Source organism: Exophiala oligosperma (assembly GCF_000835515.1).
Source record: "Exophiala oligosperma strain CBS 72588 unplaced genomic scaffold supercont1.12, whole genome shotgun sequence".
Classification (NCBI taxonomy): domain Eukaryota; kingdom Fungi; phylum Ascomycota; class Eurotiomycetes; order Chaetothyriales; family Herpotrichiellaceae; genus Exophiala; species Exophiala oligosperma.
In genome coordinates this window covers 219,453-240,636 of record NW_015622829.1, presented here as the reverse complement: position 1 = coordinate 240,636, position 21,184 = coordinate 219,453, and the positions used below count along the sequence as shown (strand labels likewise).

General features: G+C 50.0%; 8 protein-coding genes across 8 annotated transcripts; 6 read left to right on the top strand and 2 right to left on the bottom strand.

Moving 5' to 3' along the window:
• Nucleotides 1-204: 204 nt before the first annotated feature.
• On the top strand, nt 205-1,533 carry PV06_10232 (uncharacterized protein; the record flags this gene model as incomplete). The annotated part of the gene is made up of 2 exons (XM_016411761.1): nt 205-564; nt 637-1,533. The coding sequence occupies 2 exons, from the start codon at nt 205-207 to the stop codon at nt 1,531-1,533; spliced, it is 1,257 nt and encodes a 418-aa protein (XP_016257802.1).
• An 811-nt stretch (nt 1,534-2,344) lies between these two features.
• Nucleotides 2,345-5,022, top strand: PV06_10231 (uncharacterized protein). The gene is made up of 6 exons (XM_016411760.1): nt 2,345-3,008; nt 3,158-3,300; nt 3,356-3,734; nt 3,790-3,816; nt 3,867-4,567; nt 4,654-5,022. The coding sequence occupies exons 1-6, from the start codon at nt 2,791-2,793 to the stop codon at nt 4,833-4,835; spliced, it is 1,650 nt and encodes a 549-aa protein (XP_016257801.1). The 5' UTR covers nt 2,345-2,790; the 3' UTR covers nt 4,836-5,022.
• A 568-nt stretch (nt 5,023-5,590) lies between these two features.
• Nucleotides 5,591-7,444, top strand: PV06_10230 (uncharacterized protein; the record flags this gene model as incomplete). The annotated part of the gene is made up of 2 exons (XM_016411759.1): nt 5,591-5,640; nt 5,776-7,444. The coding sequence occupies 2 exons, from the start codon at nt 5,591-5,593 to the stop codon at nt 7,442-7,444; spliced, it is 1,719 nt and encodes a 572-aa protein (XP_016257800.1).
• Nucleotides 7,445-10,021: 2,577 nt separating this feature from the next.
• On the bottom strand, nt 10,022-11,137 carry PV06_10229 (uncharacterized protein; the record flags this gene model as incomplete). Its single annotated transcript, XM_016411758.1, has 2 exons — nt 10,022-10,707; nt 10,772-11,137. The coding sequence occupies 2 exons, from the start codon at nt 11,135-11,137 to the stop codon at nt 10,213-10,215; spliced, it is 861 nt and encodes a 286-aa protein (XP_016257799.1). The 3' UTR covers nt 10,022-10,212.
• A 717-nt stretch (nt 11,138-11,854) lies between these two features.
• PV06_10228 (V-type proton ATPase subunit D) lies at nt 11,855-13,097 on the bottom strand (the record flags this gene model as incomplete). Its single annotated transcript, XM_016411757.1, has 4 exons — nt 11,855-11,938; nt 11,986-12,903; nt 12,952-13,040; nt 13,091-13,097. The coding sequence occupies 4 exons, from the start codon at nt 13,095-13,097 to the stop codon at nt 11,855-11,857; spliced, it is 1,098 nt and encodes a 365-aa protein (XP_016257798.1).
• A 294-nt stretch (nt 13,098-13,391) lies between these two features.
• PV06_10227 (nucleolar protein 58) lies at nt 13,392-15,545 on the top strand. The gene has a single exon (XM_016411756.1). It carries the CDS (start codon nt 13,445-13,447, stop codon nt 15,347-15,349), a length of 1,905 nt encoding a protein of 634 aa, XP_016257797.1. The 5' UTR covers nt 13,392-13,444; the 3' UTR covers nt 15,350-15,545.
• Nucleotides 15,546-15,757: 212 nt separating this feature from the next.
• Nucleotides 15,758-17,549, top strand: PV06_10226 (uncharacterized protein). The gene is made up of 3 exons (XM_016411755.1): nt 15,758-15,947; nt 16,015-16,155; nt 16,209-17,549. Exons 1-3 carry the CDS (start codon nt 15,942-15,944, stop codon nt 16,626-16,628), a joined length of 567 nt encoding a protein of 188 aa, XP_016257796.1. The 5' UTR covers nt 15,758-15,941; the 3' UTR covers nt 16,629-17,549.
• A 393-nt stretch (nt 17,550-17,942) lies between these two features.
• On the top strand, nt 17,943-19,180 carry PV06_10225 (uncharacterized protein). Its single transcript, XM_016411754.1, has 4 exons — nt 17,943-18,343; nt 18,401-18,492; nt 18,541-18,724; nt 18,777-19,180. Exons 1-4 carry the CDS (start codon nt 18,106-18,108, stop codon nt 18,833-18,835), a joined length of 573 nt encoding a protein of 190 aa, XP_016257795.1. The 5' UTR covers nt 17,943-18,105; the 3' UTR covers nt 18,836-19,180.
• Nucleotides 19,181-21,184: the final 2,004 nt, after the last annotated feature.

The following is a 21,184-nucleotide window of genomic DNA, read 5'->3' as shown; positions in this document are numbered from 1 at the left end:
TGCGGCATAACACGGGAAGAACGGCTCCAGGTGTCTCGGATATAGTAACCTGATGGATCGAGCATTGATGTTGTGGAAACTGCCAAGTGAGTGGGTGACGTTTTCTCTACAGTGGTTCTCTGTGTACTTCTGTCCAAGATTTTGCGCAATTCGCACCAAAGATGTTTCCAAGCATCTCATCCGTAGTGAGGCCGTTCTATGGCCATGTTCAGCGAACGAGGCGTTATGCTGAACCAGCGAGCCGCCACGCTCATCGTCTGTGGGCTGATATCATTGAGCCTTTTTGTGTGGTGGTCAACAAATCATCACACATCACATCTTCGAATCCAGTCTGGAGCCGCTGCGCTGTTCCAAAAGGGACACTTCAACGGAACATGGATTTATCAGAGAGATGCAGCAAACCTGATGTTAAATACGCAGCAATGCGACCAAGCTTTCCCCGGCCTGTTTGAAGAGGTGGATCGACCTGTGAAGCACAGGAGCGCATCGCATGTCACTGTTGCGGAGCTTGACGAGATCCCGAAACAGAATGGCTATGTTCGTGCAATGATCTTCGATCAACAGGTATGCATCACATCTCTTCGATCGTGCTGAAAGCACAAGATTGGTTTGGGCCGAGATTTATAACATGTATAGCTCTATGTCATCGAAACAAAGGGTCAAATCTATTCTCGAGGCCTCGCAACCCTCCAGGCACTACATCGAGCCATTCTGTCTTCACCTGAAACTCTCCCAAACATTGAATTCGCCTTCAACACAGACGATCGCGTCCCCTCGGTACCTCTTTGGAGTTATGCACGCCGCGATGAAGACAAAAAGATCTGGTTGATCCCTGATTTCGGACATTGGTCTTGGCCCGAGACAAAAGTTGGGACTTTACCAGAAGTTCAAATGAAAGCTGCTGCGCTTGAAGAAGTCTGGTCATGGTCAACTAAAGTGCCCAAGCTGTTTTGGCGAGGGGCCGTGATGGGTCTGAAACTGCGAGAGCAACTTCTCCAGACTACTGCTGGCAAGCCCTGGGCGGATGTCAAGGCTCTGACGTGGAGGGAGAAGGACTCGATGGCCAACGATCTCAAATCCATGCCCGAGCACTGCCAGTATAAATACTTGGCGCACACCGAAGGAAACTCCTACTCCGGGCGACTCAAGTACCTTCAGAGCTGTAAATCGGTTGTCATCGCCCACAAGATGGACTGGATTCAACATTATCATCCTCTGATGAGGTCAAATGGACCGCAGCAAAACTTTGTTGAGGTTCAACGCGACTATTCAGATTTAGAGGACAAGATTTCCTGGCTCGAAAACCACAGCGAGATTGCCGAAGGGATCGCTTCAAACAGCATGCAGTTGTTTCGTGAGCAATATTTGACCCCTGCTGCGGAAGTATGTTATTGGCGAAGGTTGATTCATGGATGGTCCATGGTTAGTTTTGAGCCAGAGTTCTACAATACTGTTGACGGCCAGAAGGTCTGGCGGGGAGTTCCGGTCGAGTCATACTTGCTGGAGCGCAGACTCGAGTGGGATCCATATTGAGCCCAACAGACAATCAATTGAACAAGGATCAGAATTCATGCTGAACCGAGTCACTGACGAGCTGCGATCAGAGGGAAGAGCCAGAAGCAGCCAAGCATTCCCGCCCGCAAAGGATTAGCGAGCAAGCTTAAGTCACTCTACCGACACAACTTCATGCGAAGAAGAACTGCTCATCAAACGATGCCAATCTAGATGCGTATGGATTGAGTCGACAAAACACAGAACCCTTTACGAGAAACAGGTGCCAAAATATCGTCTGCTTGCAATCTCTTGGCCCAAAAAAATATAGATATCTACAAGGCTCTTTACGGAGATGACGGCCTCGTACTAGTTCAAGTTCGCTCAGGAATGTTCGGACACGACGAGCTCGGGTTGGATCTTGATCCGGTGTCAGGGCATGGATCAGATCAGATCAGATCAGGCACAGTGACCGTTGGCCACCGAACGCGCCCCCAGGAGTGTTGACGATCTCTTTGAGGTCCGCTTGTGCGTTGATCGCCTGTTGCCTCAACTCTCAAGACGACGAGACGATGTACTGAGTAAGTGGGTGTATGACTGCAATGTTGGTTACGTAGCAGGGGGGCAATCGCGTAAGGGTTTTCGGATCTGTGTGCCACAGAGGCTGCCAGCTTGCCACGTAATTGGATACACTCTGCACTGGATGAAATTGTTTTATTAATCTCCGATCTCCGTCAGCTTCGACTTCTGATCTCCAAATCGTGGCGCCACCACGCGACAAAATGGTAGTGCCGAACATGAAGAGCCATGTGTCACCGACGTGAGCTTTCGCTTTGAAAGATATGGGAGACCACCTGGCCAAACACAATGGTTGCCTCGGACGATATGGGGTCCGGTTGTTGGTTGCAATACGCCCAAACTCGTCTAGCACTTCGCTTCCACAATCCAGACCAGGAAACGCTCGCTCGGCGCTTGACTGGGATTCGTTTTCTTTATCTCGGGCCTCATTAGTCCTTGCAACTTCGTTATCACCCGGCTATCAGCGATCGTTGCCTTGCCCAGACCATGAGGGGTTAGCTACGTACCATGTGATGAGCTATAAGATGGAAGCTGTCGCCTCGATGCCGTCAAGAGAGATCATCCTCGATCTTCTCGAAAGCTTGTGGGCATCACAAGCCTTTTCCAAGGATTGTCAAGCCTCGGTCGCCGCCCCGCATTCTGTATGCGATAAGTGGGACAAACCTGTTACATACATACCCAGCGTCCGATAACAGTCAACAGCGACCGACCCCTCTCATCATGGCCGACACCGAGGCTACGGGCACTGCGGCTCGCAGCATGTCCAGAGATGAGGGTAGATTGCGAGAATTGGGATACAAGCAGGAATTGAAGCGTGATTGGTCACTCATTCACAATTTTGGCGTCTCTTTCAGCATTATCTCGGTCATTACGGGTATCACTACGCTTTTTCAGTATGGTCTGACCACGGGAGGTCCAGCTGTCATGGCATCAGGATGGTAGGTCATTATCATCCCCGCTCGCCGCATCCAACCACCTCCCTTGAGTCGATTCAGAAGTGAGAGGGTTAGGCGGGAATGGTTTGGGCGGCTGTCGTGCACCGATTTGTCACCAGAAATTCGTTTGCTGATCGATTCGTATCGTGTAGGCTCGTCGTCAGCTTCTTCACCATGTTTGTCGGTCTCGGAATGGCAGAGATTGTTAGTGCTATTCCGTCGGCTGGAGGTCCATATTTCTGGGCAGCAATTCTGGCCCCCAAAAAATGGGCTCCTTTCGCCTCCTGGGTGACTGGTATGATACTCTTCGACTGCAATCCTGGACGGTGTTTTCTGATGTTGAGGAACAGGCTGGTTCAATCTTTTGGGACAGGTCGCAGTGACAACGGGCATTACATTTGGTGGTGCTGGGCTGATCTCGACACTTGCAACAATCCATGGCTACGAACCATCCGCGGGCAAGACGTTGGGCATATACGCCGCTCTTCTCTGCTCTCACGGCCTCGTAAACTCCTTCGGCGTGCATATCCTGCGTTACCTGAACAATACTTCAATCACCTTACATTCCCTCGGCATCTTCTCCTTTGCCGTTGCTGTTGTCGCCAAAGCTCCTCATCATCAATCCGCGTCTTTCGTCTTTCAAAAGTTTTATGATGGTACGGGTGACCCAGGCTGGTCGGTGAGAGCTTCGCCAGCATATGTTGCTTGTATCGGCATCTTGATGTCACAGTAAGTTGTGAATTGCAAGCAATACAGTATGTGAATTCCAGGCTGACCGGTACAGATACACCATCACTGGTTTCGATGCGAGGTAGATAATGTTTCCTGCCCTATTCATCACGGAAGGCTAACGGTTTTCAGTGCTCATCTCTCAGAAGAGACTCAAAATGCGTCTTGGTCAGCTCCATTGGGCGTGCTAATGAGTATCGGCTGCTCTGCACTTTTCGGATGGTTTCTCATCCTCTGTCTCCTCTTCAGCATTCAGGACTTCGATCAAACCATTGGGTCGGAATATGGTCAGCCGGTGCTTCAGATTCTAGTTGATGTTTTTGGGGAAACAGGGGCAATCGTTCTCTTTACCCTCGTCATTATCTGTGTCTGGCACTGCGGGTTGTTCAGTCTTACTTCAAATTCGCGAATGATGTTCAGTTTCGCTCGAGACGGTGGTATCCCACATTTCTTCCACAACGTCGATGCCCGCTTCAGGAGCCCCATCCGCACGATTTGGCTCGCTGCGTTCCTCGCATTTCTACTCGCCATTCCCAGTGTCGGCTCCTCGGTGGCATTTTCAGCTGCCACTTCGATCGCCACCATCGGGCTATACCTTTCTTATGGCCTTCCGATTCTGATCGGCATGATCAACCCTCAAGGCTTCATTCATGGACCTTTCAACTTGAAATGGTTCTCGCGGCCTGTTGCCATGATTGCTTGTGGCTGGATCAGCTTCATCACCGTTATTTTTTGCCTTCCTGAGCTCAACCCGGTGGATAGTCAGACTCTCAACTATACGCCTGTGGCGGTTGGCATTATTGGTGTCTGGTGCCTTGCGAGTTGGTTCCTTTGTGAGTTTCTTCCTCTTTGAAATATTTCATTCTATCGTTCCCTGTATCGTACACATTACAGTCTTCTGATTCTGAGTGATGTTTAGGGGCACACAAATGGTTCAAAGGTCCAATTCGCCAGATCGAAGCAGAAGTCGCTGGCGTTAATGTTGAAGATCCGGCTGCGATGGAACAGGCCGAGCGAGAAGGCAGGATTCCGCAGATCGAAGCATTAGAAAGCAGCAAGGAAGCGAGTATGCTCGCTGCTATGAAGCAAACCTACAACTGAGAGATAGTCAGGTGTTTGGGTACTTCACCAACCAGAGCACAACAGTATTGCCTCCAAGTAGATCGCTTGGTATCGAACTTTTCCCAGGGCAGTTCATTGGCGAAAGTGGTTCATTCTCTGGCATAGGTAGACACGTGGCTTCCTATATCTATGATTCTGTAGCCCTGGTACACCAACATTTGTCAAGCACGTCTTCACTCAAGTCTCATGTCAGGCAACCTGCCGCTGTCGATGACCTCGTATCCACTAACCGCATTTGGATTGACTGGCGGCCTCACATCCTCATCACCCACTCGTTTCTTGCATTTTTCGTTTTAGAATAAACCAATGGCAGAAAAATCACCCCGGAAATCATGAATCCATACAGAGCCTGCTAGAGCTGCAATTCTTCCTTGGTGGTGATTCTTGCAGTTTTCGGCCAGGCAATGTCCAACACCGTTTCCGAAACAAGATAGTAGCTCAAGCTTGAGAGAGCCCAGCCCCCAGGTTCGGGTCCACGTTGACTCCGTCTGAGGCTGATTGACTATGCAAAAGAGAATACGACAGCTAATACGACGACCACAGCTCCTCATCTAGGCAGATCAAATAAAGCTGCTTGTTGCCTGCGGCGGTATACATGTGCAAGGCCGTGAGTACAAATGGAGGGCCTGAAGCTGGGAGTGACTAGAGTATCAAGTAAAGCGGAGGAAGTCAAAAAATATCAACCTGGTCCTGTTCATCTCTCTCTATTTCGCAGCGCGAGCAGATGATACAATATGATCCGGATTGGAACTGAGAAGGTGCGGACAGGCTGCGTAACATGCAAGTAAGTATCATCATCACCACCACTACAGCCACCACCTGCCACGGTGTGAATCTTACCCCACGTAGCCGCGTGGCTCTTGATGAGGTTGTATCCAACACCCCGGCTCTCCGGAACTCTCTCATTGACTGAAACCAGGCGGCGCAGGGTAAAATGCGACGAAGGTCGTCCTCGATGTGCCCGATGCATCAAGGCTGGTCGTGCATGCGAAGGTTATACCTCCATCCCGGGCCGTCCGGGTCATGGCGAGGCGTTCAAATTTGTAGTCTACACACCAACTCAGGGACAACTACTCTCGACCGACCCTGATCTCGACTGGTCCGAACGGCGGTCACTCAGCTTCTTCCAGGATCGGACTGCGCTCGAGCTGTCCGGGTCGTTTCAAAGCGACTTCTGGTTCTCCACAATTCTCCCGCTCGCTCGACAAGACCCAGCGGTGCGACATGCACTGATCGCGTTGAGTAGTATGCACGAGCATTATGCGGGAGTAGATCACTTCGCACCCCCCAGTGGCCTCGATTTTGCACTAGACCATTACGGCAAGGCCATACGAGAGCTAGTGCGGCTCAACAACCAGAAACATGGGGAGGGCCGCTTCGATTGTGCATTGGTGACGTGTGCCTTGTTTTCCTCCTTCGAGTCTCTCCAGGGCCACTATCATACCGCTTGCAAGCACGCGATCTCCGGCATGAAGATGCTTGCCGAAGATCAACGTCAGAGCCACGACTGCTCCGACACTAGCCTGGGACCGAGAACGATGCGCAATTCCCGCTTCGAATTGACGCGCTTCTTTACGGCCATGAGCCGACAGATGCTTGAGATTGGAGACTCGAACTTCAGTGGACCGCGGCCATCTATAATCTGGGGCGCACCATCCATGCCTGAACGGTTCGCCTCGTACGAGGATGCCTTACTACATATGGAAGTGCTCTTGACTCGGCTGAACGACTATGCCAATCGAGTGGACGAGCTCGCTAAGGCTGGTCCCGTCCCGGACGAGATGGCAAACAACTTCATGTTCGAATTCGTCTCTATCAAGGATCATGCAATAAGATGGAGTGCGATGTTTGACGTACTGAACTCCGAGCAGCGACAGAATGCAAGTCAAGATTCGACACCCGAGTCAACTTCTTCCAGCGAAAAGCCATCCTCAATTTCAGGGCGTACTTCGACCATCCCACCCGCCGCGTTGTTGCTCCAGGCATATCAGTCATTACTGGTTGGGTTCTTGCAGCGGGTCGAAGTCAACGATGAGACTGTTTTGGACAACTACGCCTCAGATTTTGAAACCTGCTTAGATTTATGTGAGGCATTTCTCAAGCAGACATCTCACATCGTCACGCCCGAACCTATTCCGGTACAGCCCTCTCAGACACCGAAAATGGCACGCCCATCATACTCCCTAGCCCTAGGCGTGGTGGCGATCATGTTTGTAGTCGCTACTCGTGGAACTAACATGTCAAGTCGAGAACGTGCGATTCGTCTCCTCAAGTCATGCCACCGACGCGAAGGTTTCTGGGACTCATGGATTGCTGGAGAGCTCGCAGACCGCATATACCGAATCCAAGCCATGGTCAATAAGAAGTTTGGAGATTCGGCTCAAATTGGTTGCAAGTTGCTGGATGTCAGTTTCCTGCCGGACAGGAAATGCGTCCTACGGTATACTTTGAGCAAGCCTCGTCCTCTGGGACACGAGCATGTTGTATCACCTGGAATATGGGTCGGACCAGTGTCAGAGACTATGGATGAAAACAAGGTATATTATGAGAGTTTGGAGTGGGATGCGATGAGGACGTGGAAATCTTAGCAGTGATTAAGGCTTGGTGTTGTGATGTCCCATAGTGTCATTTATATACATAGTTCCTTTGAGACTCGAAAATTGCGGCCATGGATCTCAAACATACATACTCGTATAATCTTCTGGATCTGGATAAGAAAGAATATCATGTATCCCCGTACTCCGTAACGTTGGAAGTCTAGAATAGAAGTATGATTAAAGGACGGGAAAATATTTACTCCGTCCTCGTATTCGTATCATGGATAATTATAGCCTGCGCCACGTTCAACCTCGTATGCGCTAACCCGATTTGTCTCCAATAAAAATATACGAGGATGTTTGCTTTCCTAAGTACCTTATGAAAACGTGGACAACCAAGATCCACAACCCAATGGCTTCTCGTATTGTCTAACCTCGCTTGAAGTGATGGATTATGTCCGGATCACTGTATGAAGCGTCTTGGTAACGGAAACAACTCGGATGGTTTTCAAACTCAGCCCCGGGCCTCCAGCCATACAAAAAGTCCGTTGTCTCCATCGTCCTCGAAATGGGTTGGTGAGTACGAGCAAATGGATGGGTCATATGAATATACGAGCCTCATACGCATGTGAAATACAACTTTTGACTTGGATTCCACCTCTGCAAGCCCACTCTTGGATCCCTGGTATTGACAATAAACATACCATGCATAGCCTCGTCGTGACGCGGTTCACGCAGACCTTCGAAACCCCATGTGCACTTACCTCTACCTGGTCAAGTATCTACCCTGGCCAAAAGATCAGGCAGCCATTTTTGGAACAACATTTGGATGGAAATTGACAGTATCAAGGCAAGGGGGGGCCTAACATGGTAAGAGAAGACTTCTAGGAGAAAGAATATATACATATATATGTGTGTGTGTGCACACACAGGTATGTAAAGTGATAAGTTCGCCACCTCTTTTTTGTTCTGTTTTGTGTGAATAACTGCAACTCGAACGACAACGACATCATCTCTGAAAAAGCGAAAGCAAAAGTCCAACACCCTTTCTCATCCTCATCCTCATCCTCATCCTCCTTCCTCCTGACCCTAGACCAAATGCCTTCCATAACGTGTCACGCCGGTACAGGGGACAATTTCTACTTTGCCTATTGTCCATCTTTGGCCGCCGCAGTCATCTTTGCTGTGCTGTTTGGTATCACCACGACCACCCACATAGCTCAGGCGATCCGCTACCGCAAAGCTTTCGCCACGGTCCTCATCATGGGAGCCGCATGGGAAACCGGGGGGTACGTCGTACGAACCCTGGCCGTCTACCACCAACTCAACGAGACCTTGTACACCGTCCAACAACTCCTCGTCCTCCTCGCACCTCTCTGGATCAACGCTTACATTTACATGCTGTTGGGACGGATGATACATTTCTTCTTGAGGTCCGACAGCGTGTTCAAGGTTCCCGCCCGCAGCATCACCCGAATGTTTGTGATTTTCGACATCACCGCGTTTTTCATCCAGGCCATAGGTGGTGTCATGGCCGGGCCCGACGCGAGTGCGCACGTACAAAGATTGGGGATGAACATTTACATGGCCGGAGTCGGTGTGCAACTCGGGTTTCTTGTGGTTTTCACCTCGCTCGCGGTCAGGTTCCAACTGAATCTCAAGAGACAACAAGACTCGACGACGACGCAGCCACGGCAGCTCTTTCAAAATCAACCGTACACGGGCATCTCCCCCTTTGACGAAGAAGAAAATGCCACCGCCGCTGCGTGGCCCAAGAACGATCCGCTGGACGACGAACCGTACGCTCCGTACCCCTCTCCCACTCTGGCCAAAAGACTCCTCGTCGCCCTCTACGCCGTCATGTTTCTGGTCATCATCCGCAACGCCTACCGCTTGGCCGAGTTCGCGCAGGGGGAAAACAGCCCGGCCGTCACGCACGAGTGGTTTGGTTACGTCTTCGACGCCACCCCCATGTTCGTCGCCACCGTCGTCCTCAACGTCTGGAACCCCGGGAAGGTCCTACGGGGCGCGAGGAGTGACTTCGGGCGACAGGACAAGGCAAGGAAGAGGGCCAAAAGGGAGAAAAAGGTGGCGAAGAAGGAGGCCAAGAGGGAGGCCAAACAAGTGCGCAAAGACCAAAAACAAGAAAAGAAGAAGAACAACGACCCAACTTTCGTATCATCTGAAGAGGTCAATGGTGCCGGATACGCACCTCTACAGCGGGTTTGAAAGTCGGGTCTAGTTTTGTCAACGGCTTTGTCTGTCAAAAACACTTGATATCCAAAGCCACTCATGCGATAACTTACATGATTACCCGGCTCGGTATAGACGAGGGAGTCACGGATGCATTCAGCCAAAGAAATCCTCGAGTGTCGATATGCTTGAATGGTTTTGGTGTTCATTGGTCATTGGCCATTCACTAGTTTGGCGTTATTTTTCTGGTTCATTTTAGAACCACACCACATGTCGACGAAGGATCACCGCGGATATCTGAGAGATATTTTCCAAGGACAAGATCGAACAGAATAGCAACAAACTCATACTACGAGTACATATTGAACGAGCCATTAACATTTATATTCATCATACCTCCGTAGCTGCTATATAGCTACTACGTGGCAAGTATTCAATTTCATCTCACTGGCCGAACGAGAATGACTCCACCTGTGAAAAAGAAAAAGCCCCCAAGGCTGCCATTGCAATGCCCTTCTCTTTTCATCCTCCGTAGAGCCTCGAGACGTTTCCTCTCCAATTCTAGGCCTCTATAGGGTAGTGACCCGAAAGAAACCGAGAAGTATCCAACATAGAACAGACCCATCTCATGCAGCGACAGATGCGCACCTGCGAATCCATTCTTCATAACTCTTCTCGAGAGTAAAAGTAAGTGGCACGTCGTCGGGCTTGACACTTTCCTCACAGAGTGCACACCTTTTCCAGGAGCCGCATTTTTCACTGTCCCGCGTAGAATACCAGCTTCTTTTGTCTGTGTCGTCCTTGTACCCTGAGATATTCTCACACATGGCATCATCCCAACTACCAAATGCCCGAGCGTAAACGTCGTAGATCTCAGTACCCGGATTAGCACGGGGAGTGACTCGGACGTGCGTATTTGCTGGATCCGGATACGAGGTCTTTTCCAGACGCCTCCTCAAGGCCCTCAAAAGTCCACCGTGGTCCTTGATTTGTTTGGGCTTCTTCTCGCTAGTCCTCAGCTCTGTGGCTTTGCGTACCCTGCGAGATCTGCAGGTGGGCAGAATGCACTGGCGTTTAAGCGCAACCCTGCGGCCAGCACCAGCACCAAAAAGACCGAGAGCCTTTTAAACCAAAGTCAAGGTCAGTGTCAAATTCCTGAAAACCTAGGGGGTGATCAAATAATACCTCTACACCAGTTTCCGGATTTGCCTCGTACTGACTGAGAACTGATACTGTTTTATTTTCGATGTTAGCGTTGACAGGTGCGCGGTGGTTCGAGTCTGGATGCTTCTTTACACCATCTCCGGCCAACCATGCAACCGCTTGAAGATGATTAGGGTCGGTGCAGTCGGTAGCCGCTTTTGGGGGATATGAGAAAAGATATCGATGAGATGCAACTGGGGAGTTGCTTCGTATGGTAACCAAATGTCCCCTCTGCCTGGCGCGTGTAGGTTTTGCTCGCCTTATGGCTGAAGCAGGAAATAGAGGCTTCTTGAACTCGAAACCAGGTCGATCGCTTCCTCCCTCCATCTTCTTAATTCCTTCCTCCATTGTCATCGAATCCGACGTATCTCGAGTGTTTACCAGGAATGACATCCCACACGGCGTTATAACTCCGGGCTTTGAGAGCAGACTTTGGCAGGTTGCATCCATTGTTCACAAGGCTGTGCGGTGGAGTTGGACAAAGTTTGGTACACCAATACGACAATGTGAATGACAGAGGAAAGATGGGTGACATCTGGGGAAGAAACTGGTCGATATCAAATCAGCAACAATTGTTGAATGTGGATGCACCAGGACAATAGGAAAAGCATAAATGACGCGAACCACCAAAAGGCAGTGAAATAAATGTGACAGTGAGACTGACAATAATGAGCCACAGATGATCGTAATGAATGCCGTATTTAGAGATGGTAGCATAGAGTAGTAAGAGAAGGCCATGGTCGAGTTCATCAAAAAAAACCAAAAGATAACATGGTCGACCTGAGAATGGGCAACCACGATCGTGAACGGAAAGACCAAAATGGGCGACAGTCTGCTTCAGGCCCTCAAAGGCGCCGAGACGATTCATTCGTGTTGCAACTCTGTCGATATCTTCCAATAAAGTCGGAGAAGGAGGATGTTTCCCCGAGAGTGCTATATACTGATGATGCTGGGTCTTTCAGCTCTCCGGTACAAACCTGGCTCTCCATTGAGTCTGAGATCTACCAAAACAGAACGCCTCGCTATCCACATAAACAAATGTGATGTCCGCCGGCGGAACTCTGCTCAGAACACACTGATATAGTTGCCTATACGCTCTTTTTGATTCTGTGCGATGCATTCAGCGATCCAGGTGATGTTGCGGATTTCCTGGAAGATGTTAGTCCTGCTAGACACCTGGGTCATCAATGACATGCCTGTTCTCTCAGCTTGACCCACGCATATATGACTGCATGAGTAAATTGTCTCGTGAAAACCATCTTTGATAGTTCCATCTCCTTTTGGTAGAACATATCTTCTAGAGATTTCGAGTCACCTCCCATGCCTCCTGACATATTGCCACCACCAGTACCACCTTGGTTGAAGCCAACTTCGTCAAAGAACCTCTTGTAATCGCCCACTCCACTCACAGCAAGACCAACACCCTCTAGGTCATCGGCTCTGGAGAGCATCAACATACCCTCAGGATATAACTTGCCGAACTCAGGATAGAGTTTTTTGCGTTGATCCTTGGTCAGCTCTGTGCCAAAGGAGTTGATAGTGATGTTGATGGCCCGTCGGTCTGCCTCGAACTCTAGGATTTCAGACATGATCTCGCCAGTGGGTGTGAGGGCCATCTCAGGGTCATTATTGACGAAGTTGTAGAAATCTTCTAGGTAGTTCTTATAGAGGGTGTTCCTGACGATTTCAATGTTGAGCTCATCCAAGTCTTGGTGGCTGAGGCTCCCTTTGAAGTATGGAGCCAATGGGGTCTCGATGAGAACAGAGTTGTACAATTCTTCAATATTTGTCGCCACGCAAAGGACCGGCATCGTCTCGAACCAACCCAGCGGATGACATCTCTCGAGGAGTTCCTTTGTGTCTCTTTCGTGAAGTGTGCCGGTGATGAGGAGCGCTACATTGTCGATCATGTAGGAGTATGTGAGGTATTCCATGAATTTCGATAATGACCCCGTCGCTTGGCCTTGTAGGTATCTAAAGTCTGCGACAAGTTTCTCCGTTGTCTTGGTTGCGAGGGCAGATGTAGAAGGGTTCGGAGGTAAGGATGAGAGTGTTTCGCCATAGGCTGGGCCTAGTTGTGTCTTGACATCGTCGATAGTATCGCATTGCGTGAGCTATTCCGGGTCAACATCAAGTGCTGAGGGCTACATCGAGCAACCTACATTGCCGTAGTTTGTGCTTGTAAGTAAGGTATTTCGATATCCACGCACGACTCCTTCGAGATAACCACCATTGACATTGAACAATAACCCTTCAGTGCTTCGTTAGTCACTTGAACATAAGATGCTACAGTATACATACCCTCCATGTTGATGTAGCTGTTAACTCGTGCAATCCACTTCGAAAGGCTTGGAATCTAGCAGCAGCTCGGACAATGTCGAGAGAGTAGCGGCAGACTGTGATTCTGCGGATGCACGCAATGTCGTCGTGAAGCCAGGCAGGCGAATAGAAGCACCCCGTCTGTCCCCAAGTTCAAGCTGCGCCCGCTCGGCAAACATTCCCAATACAATTCTTGGCATAAAGTGGGTCTGGAAAAAAGCAGCTCAAGATGAATGATTTTTTGGAGACTGAGAAGAGAGATGTTCGTTCACCAGACCATTTTCTTGTATATCCTTCCACCCTTATTGTTCGCGCAAAAGGCGCACCATATCGACAATGACTCTTCTTATCCTTACCGAAACGGCCGCCGGTTACGCCTTGCTCAAGGCCAAGGACAAGAAATTACTCAAGCGGGATGATCTTGCTTCTGAGTTGACTGGTGTTGAAAGTGTAACCTCTGAACTCAAGTTGAAGGAGTTTCAGAAATTCGACAGTGCTGCTGCGGCGTTAGAGGAGGCAGCGGCTCTTGTGGAAGGCAAAGTCACTCCCAAGCTTTCGTCGCTACTTGATTCTCTCAAAGATGAAAAGAAGATTTCTTTGGCTGTGGCAGACCCCAAGCTGGGCAACGCTATTGGAAAGCTCCCTGGTCTCGACATCAAAGCAGTCGCTGATTCGACGACCGCCGACCTCTATCGAGCCATTCGAGAACACCTGCCCTCCCTGATCCCCGGACTCATGCCCGAAGATGTTAAGACGATGTCCTTGGGTCTCTCACATTCGCTCGCTCGTCACAAGCTGAAGTTTTCCCCGGACAAGATCGATGTGATGATAGTACAGGCTATTGGTCTGTTGGATGACCTGGATAAAGAGTTGAACACATATGCAATGAGGGTGAAGGAGTGGTATGGCTGGCATTTCCCAGAAATGGCCAAGATCTTGAACGACAACCTCGCCTACGCCAAAGTCGTATTGAAGATGGGAATGCGCACGAATTGGGAGAAAGCCGACCTGGCAGAAATCCTACCCGAGGAGATCGAAGCAGCAGTCAAGGCCGCCGCGGACAGGTCTATGGGTACTGAAATCACGGAGGAGGATCTCGAGAACATACAAAGTCTTGCTGAACAAGTGGTACACTTCACGGAATACCGAACGCAACTAGCCAGCTACTTGACTGCTCGAATGACCGCTATTGCTCCCAATCTCACAACTCTTGTCGGTGAATTGGTTGGCGCACGACTCATCGCGCACGCCGGAAGTCTGCTTAATCTTTCAAAGAGCCCTGCCAGTACTTTGCAGATTTTGGGTGCCGAAAAAGCTCTCTTTAGAGCACTGAAAACCAAACATGACACCCCCAAATATGGTCTCATTTATCATGCATCCCTCATTGGACAAGCTTCGGGCAAGAATAAAGGTAAAATGGCTCGAGTCCTTGCCGCCAAAGCTGCACTTGGTCTCAGAGTTGATGCGCTCCAAGATTGGGGCGAGGATGAGGCGAACATCCCTGAAGACGAGAAAGCTCAACTCGGAATCGAAGCACGTGCAAACCTCGAGCGCAAGTTGGCGGCCATGGAAGGCAAGCCCATCAAGCCGAGAGGTGTTGCGATCGGCCCCAATGGTGTTCCTGGCACTTCCCAGCCTCAGAAATGGGAAATTAAAGAGGCTCGGAAATACAATCCTGATGCTGATGGTCTTGCTGGTGACGAGGCTCCAGCCAAACAGAGCAAGAAGGACAAGAAGCAGAAGGAGAAGAAGCTCATACAGGAACTGCCTTCAGACACAGTAATGGAGGACGGTGAAGTCGACGGTGACGAATCCGACTCTCAACCTGATGAACCCATAGACGCTGCTGAAGCGGCTGCCATCAATGGTGTAGATGGAAAGAAGAGCGCGAAGAAAGCTGAGAAAGAAAGACGGCACGCTGAAAAAGCAGCTCGAAAATCAGCCAAGAAGGAAGGCAAGGGCGAGAGTGACGAGACCAAGATCGAAACGCTCGCTGCCTCGTGCGGCCTGAGTGTCGAAAGATACAAGCGCAAGCTGGAAAGAGGAGAGATCGAATTCCAAGACGGCAAGCCGGTGGCTATCTCGAAGAAGGACATCAAGAAGGCCAAAAAGGCTGCAGAGAAGCAAGCAGCCGCCGCAGCAAATGGGGAAATTGACGGGACTAAGAAGCGGAAGCGATCAGAGGAAGAAAGCGAGCCAGTCAAGTCGGACAAGAAGAAGAAGAGAAAAGACAAGGCATGAGCGACTCGGCTCTGACGGCTTCGTTTCTTTTCTTTCGTTTTCTTTCTTTTCTGGCATTTTCGATTGCAAGGCGTCCGGGCTGGAGTCGTAGGCGAATGGCACGAGAGTCACGAGAAAATGTATCTACTAAGGTGGTTGGTAGCTGGCATCAATACGCTGTCATGCAGTTCAAAAAAGATAAACCCATTGTGACTTACGATTTATTGTTCTCCCAAGGTAATCATCTGTAGCAATTTTGTCGCCTCGTCCCTGGGTATATACAGTATGTGTTTATTTAATCGTGTCCTCCGTAGATAGTATTTGGCATTCGGCATTTCTCTCTCACCGCCCGCTGCTGCCCCCCAATACTCTCCTGGCAGAATAATTTTCTGGCTTCACTCCGCATTCACGGTTGGAAATCATGTACAGTAGGTACTCGTACTGTCTTCCAGCTGACCACTCATGATATACATCTGAATACGATGGCGGATGTGACTCCCTGTTTATTCTTTGCACTCGTGTCAGTTCAAATCCCTTGACGTGAACGGTCTGGTATTCCCTGAAGACCGCGGCATCCTCCAAGCGCCAGCAGTGCCTTTTCTGAATCATCAACATGAAGGTCAGTCTGTGCAGCAGATCCTTGCTTGTTGTTCTCGACTGTAGAGTCTTAACACGATTCATAATAGGTTCTCGATCCTCAAGCTGCCCTTCTCACTATCTCGGAAGTCCACCATTTCCTCGCCAGCAACCCACCCCGACCGCAACCGAAGAAAGTTGGGTCGTACTCGTCGGTGAATACCAAAGAGTACCAGCGAGTTCGGGATGATGTATGGCCATGTACTTGGAGTAGCGCGATAAAGAGACTGACAATGATTCACAGTTTGAACATTACGTGACGACTACGGTCCCATATATCAAGGACTTTCCTGCGCCCGAAAGTTTTGTTAAGACGGTAGTCCCTAAATTGAAGGCGTTTGGTTTGACCAAGACCGAGGTCTTCAACCTGATCAACCTGGGAGTCGGCCTGCCTACAGCTCAATCTACACAGAAGTCAGTCGAGGCCGGCGACGGCATGGATGTTGACGGCGAGGGAGCTGGAGAAGATGCCGCGGAAGAGCCAGATTATCGACAGATGTTGTCACTGATCGTAGAAGAGTTGGAAGACAGATTTCCAGGCGACGAAGGTGAAGCCAAGATTCAGAAGATATTCGACACGATGCGTAACGAATATCAGCGGGCGAAAAAAGGCAAGTCCACCAAAGGGACGAAGGTCAAGATGAATGGCACAAAATCGAAATGAAGGCCGACGAATGTGCGCAAGAGTGCTGCTCAGAGACACATGGGCATCCCCACCAGCTTCCGCCTACTCCCTACTCAGGCCGCGCAGGCTAAATGCCATAAAGAGCATACCTGCAGAATGCTGGAAACCCAACTCTGCTGTCCCCAGCAACCCAAGAAAGTCGGCAGTCCGTACAAACAACGGACAGTGGAAAGCTCATTTTCTTTGGTCCAGATTGTTATGTAAGATCCAGGAGGAGCCTGAGGCTTGGATTTGCGGTACATGCAAGATCAAATGTCTATCGTTGGTGTGATGATTCTTGGGCGAAACTATGATGGGCCTGCCCGAACAAGTCCCATCATTACCAGACTGAGTGTGGTACATTACAGTATCATCTTGGCAAGGAAGATTATTCTCATTGACTTTTTGGGAGGCCTAAGGACCTGGAGAGGCTGGGGTCGAGACACGTTGGATGTAGCAGGCCCCAAGCAAAACATGATCCTGCGACTTCACGGACACGAGATGAGCTGAATCACCACAAGGCGAGGTTGTGCAGATGTTTCTGGTGATGCCAGGGGAAGACCAGGGAGCCCAGAGTGCCCAGAGTGCCCAGAGCCGCCACACGCCCTCGGAGAAGTGTCACAATGGGGCGGTTTGTTGCCCGTGAGCAGAATTGGTACAAGTACCTGATGAACAGTACGAATCATAATATTGGTGACTTCTCACTGTTCTTTGTTGCTCATGGTTAGACACATCTCTCTTGGGAAGCCTGAAAACGATGTCCTTGTGCTTACTCCGTACACCATGTTCTTATTATTGAGATACTGTAGAGAAAGGGCTGTGGGGTTCTAAATAGAGAAGTTCCTCCTGGATGGCAACGAAACCATACAAATCTCCATAATTGCAATGTTCAAGCCTCCACGATGGTTTCAAATGGACGTGACGGAAATCTCTTTGCCGCTATTTTCATGCAGGGTTCAGGGCTTTCTCGTAGCGCGACTTCAGCTGATCTACAATTCAGACTGTGGCCTCCAATAACAACACGCCATCTCCATCTGGAGCCTTGTGAGGCACAACAGGGCTGCAAAGACGATGGGCTTTTTCGGGAGAAGCTCGATCCAGGTTTCGTGCTTCCCTTTCGGACCATAAAATGCGACCGTTGAGACCGTCAGCCCATGCATTCGTCCGAATACGAAAAGTATGATGCATTGTCGCCCCCAAATATAGAATCAGCAGCCGGAGAAGCTTTGATCACCACCTGAATGAGAACGAACAGTGCTTGTGCTCCTCGATATATCTGACCGCACAGACTTTTCTTTTCCTTCTTCCCCAGTGCCACTTTTTCTGTCTTGTCACTTTCCCTCCCTCGGTGTTGGTACGAGTAAACACATTCTTTGACCCTTTGACCCTTTGACCCTTTGACCCCGTCCTTCCTTACATTCCCACGTTCAGGCTGTACCAATCCCCCAGGTGCTCTTTCACACCCTTTCAAGGAACAATGGATCAGCAGCAGCAGTACAATCAGCAGCCGATGGGCACTGAAAAGCAGGCCCAGGGATATCCCAACAATTCTCCGCCTCAATATCCACCCAATGCCGCTCTTCAAGAGCATCACCAGCAGCCGTCCTATCAGCCTCATCAACATCCTGACGAGTCTCACCAGTACTCACACTCCGCTGGCAGCCATGGGTCGTGGACATTTGGGTTGTTTGACTGCTGCTCTCCATTTGGAACCTGTTCGTCTTCCGAGGCATCCAGCTAAGCCGATCACGAGACTAACAAAGTCATTCCAGGCTGTATGGGATACTGGTGTCCTTGCTTTCTCTACGGCAGGACTTATGCCCGTGATCATGGTGATCCGGACGCCAGTGCAGTGAACGGATCGGTAAGTTTTCCAGCTGCTCCCAAGCGTTGGTCCTGCTAACTCCCACAGTGCTGCGCATGGTACATGTTGTCTTGCTTCGGAGCTCAATGCATTCTCCAGTGCATCAACCGCACTTCCATACGGGAGAGGCATGGCATCGAAGGTGGCAGCTTTGGTGATTTCTGTACCTCGTGCTGCTGTACATGCTGTGCATTGATCCAGGAGGAGAAGGAGTCGGTCGTCAGAAACACCGGTAAGCTCCATCCCAGAAACCGTCCGTGCAATCTCCCTTACACCCGGTGCAGGTATCAATCCTAAGACGGATCTGCCATACAGCCCTCCGTCACAGATGACTTATCCATAGAGCAAACGGCAGGATGCGCGACAAGTCCGAGGTTTTTTGTTTGTTGATGCAGTTTTGGTTTGTTGTCGGCTGTTGATGGATGTTGTCACAACACTCCGTCTTCAGCCTTGAGGTGGTTTCTTTCATCCTGTATTTTCAGTGAACTGTTGGCACAGTGTCCGAAAAGGTGATAAAGGTAACATAATATCCAGATTGTCTTAGACGCTGGCTCTCATTTGGTTTACATCCACAGTCTGCTATGGGCATCCTCATTGCTCTACTTGTCTATTTCGCTTCGCCGATCTATCACAGTCGCTTCAGTTGCGATTACTTGCCGTGACCACAAGGCGATGCTAATGCTTATCGATCTCAAACGGAGTTCATTGCATAGGACCTGTGTCGCCATTCCGCACGTGCCTTGCACTTTTGTCAATATAAGACTCACACTTCACTTCACTTCACTCCACTTCTCTTCTTACTTTCTCCCATCTTCACGTTCTCATCTTCACGTTCTCATCTTCACGTTCTCATCTTCACGTTCTCATCTTCACGTTCTCATCTTCACGTTCTCACTCACGCTCACATTCACGCTCACTACTGATGACGCACACCATCCCACATCATCCTATACCATATCTTATAACTATGTCTCCTCTTCTCCTGATACTTGACCTCATCTCCTCTTTCCTCATTATTTGCTTCATTTCCTCCATCTCGTCTGCTACTGTCCATCCTCAAGATCAGCCAGAATGGACCTTGCATCGGTTGCCCCACCTCGATTGGGTCATGGCACTACAATGGTCGAGGTTTTCGTTGGCAACAATCAACAAACTTTCAAAATCCACGAGAGCCTCTTCGCTGCAACTTCCCAGGCCTTTCATCAGATTATCGTGCAGTGGCACAGCGGTAAAGGTGTCGAACAGGATTCCGTCTGTAAGGGCATCACGGTCAGATTCAATAAGAGCTCCTACAACAGCGAGTTGATCCTCGAAATGCATGACGAAGAGGCCGGCATCTTTCAACTCTTCTATGATTGGCTCTACTCTGGTTGCCTGCCATTCAATCTCGCTGGATACCTGACCTCTGAGGACCAGCCTCCTGACTCCTTCTGGTGGGATGTGCTGTGTTTCGCTGAACATTATGAGATCCGCACCTTGATTCTCTTGGCCGCCGACAATCTTGAGGGATACTTCAATCCAGACGAGGCCTCGATTCCAAGCCCCCAATTCATGCGCGCTCTTTTCGATCATGAGTGGTCAAAGGACTCGTGTTTCAGACAGTACATCAGTCAGCACATCGCTTTTTGGCTAGAACAATCAGCGAAACCTGAAGTCTGGTATCCTTGCATCTCCATCTGCAATCAGGCAGCGCTTTCCTTTGCCTATGCCATTACCCGAAACTACGGAGGACATCCTATGTTCCCGGCCAACCCCGTCCGCAATTGCAAGGCTCTATGCCATCACATCATACGCGACTCGGTGAAAAATAAGGACATTGCTGCGGAACCGGAGACTGTGCAACTTGGTGAGTCATCAAATGGATAAAAAATTCCCGAACCTGTCACTAACATCGAACAGAAGAGGCTGAACTGATTGACGATGACTTTGGCGCCGTCAATGGATCTACCTCACAAGTCAAAACATCGCATCTCGATCCTGAACCTTCCATGAATGATGATGCTCCTTCTGCAGCTCCAAACGACCGTCATTCACGACCACCGTCTCGGGTCACCAGTGCGCACTCACCGTTGTCAACCTCGGAGCCGATCGAAAGTCCTGATACACTCTGGAACATCATGACACCACTTTCCTCAGAGCGATCTATGCAGCACCTCAATACGCCGTGGCCTGAGTCGTGGGATACAACGTGGGATTCGCCGGCTATGGCAGCAACACCTCACGATGAAACACCAACCATCGAAGCAAAGACCCAGTCAGCAAGCAAGGTGCCAGCGCAAGACCTACACTCCAGCGTTGGTGGTCTCAATCTCAACCAGAGCGCCGACCCAGGTTTCGAGCCGAAGCGCGACATTCCGACAAACGATGCACAGAATATGCAACGACCGGTTGCGCCAGGCGCTCAAGGCGACTTTGGTGCTCAGCCCTCTGGATGGAAGACTCGACCAATGTATGTGCCTGTTCCAGTCCCCTTCCACAGCCCAATTCCCCAAGCTGTTCCATACGGCATCCCCGGATTTCTCCCGGTCGATTACACTCAAGGTATCAAGCCACAAAACTTCAATGGCCTGTGGAATCGACCAACAGCTATCACCACACCTACTCCAAGACCAACGTGGCCTAGTTACAACTGGGACGACAACTGGACTGTTGGTACGCCCTAGACTTGGGAGAGTCGCAATCTCTTCAAAGA

Bases quoted from the DNA above. Each gene is read 5' to 3' on its own strand.
- PV06_10231 (XM_016411760.1), top strand. From the start codon at position 2,791: ATGGCCGACACCGAGGCTACGGGCACTGCGGCTCGCAGCATGTCCAGA. The intron at 3,817-3,866 runs GTAGATAATGTT...AACGGTTTTCAG, and splicing joins ATCACTGGTTTCGATGCGAG to TGCTCATCTCTCAGAAGAGA. The intron at 4,568-4,653 runs GTGAGTTTCTTC...AGTGATGTTTAG, and splicing joins CCTTGCGAGTTGGTTCCTTT to GGGCACACAAATGGTTCAAA.
- PV06_10227 (XM_016411756.1), top strand. From the start codon at position 13,445: ATGACTCTTCTTATCCTTACCGAAACGGCCGCCGGTTACGCCTTGCTC.
- PV06_10226 (XM_016411755.1), top strand. The intron at 16,156-16,208 runs GTATGGCCATGT...AATGATTCACAG, and splicing joins ACCAGCGAGTTCGGGATGAT to TTTGAACATTACGTGACGAC.
- PV06_10225 (XM_016411754.1), top strand. From the start codon at position 18,106: ATGGATCAGCAGCAGCAGTACAATCAGCAGCCGATGGGCACTGAAAAG. The intron at 18,344-18,400 runs GTTCGTCTTCCG...AAGTCATTCCAG, and splicing joins CTGCTCTCCATTTGGAACCT to GCTGTATGGGATACTGGTGT. The intron at 18,725-18,776 runs GTAAGCTCCATC...CACCCGGTGCAG, and splicing joins GTCGGTCGTCAGAAACACCG to GTATCAATCCTAAGACGGAT.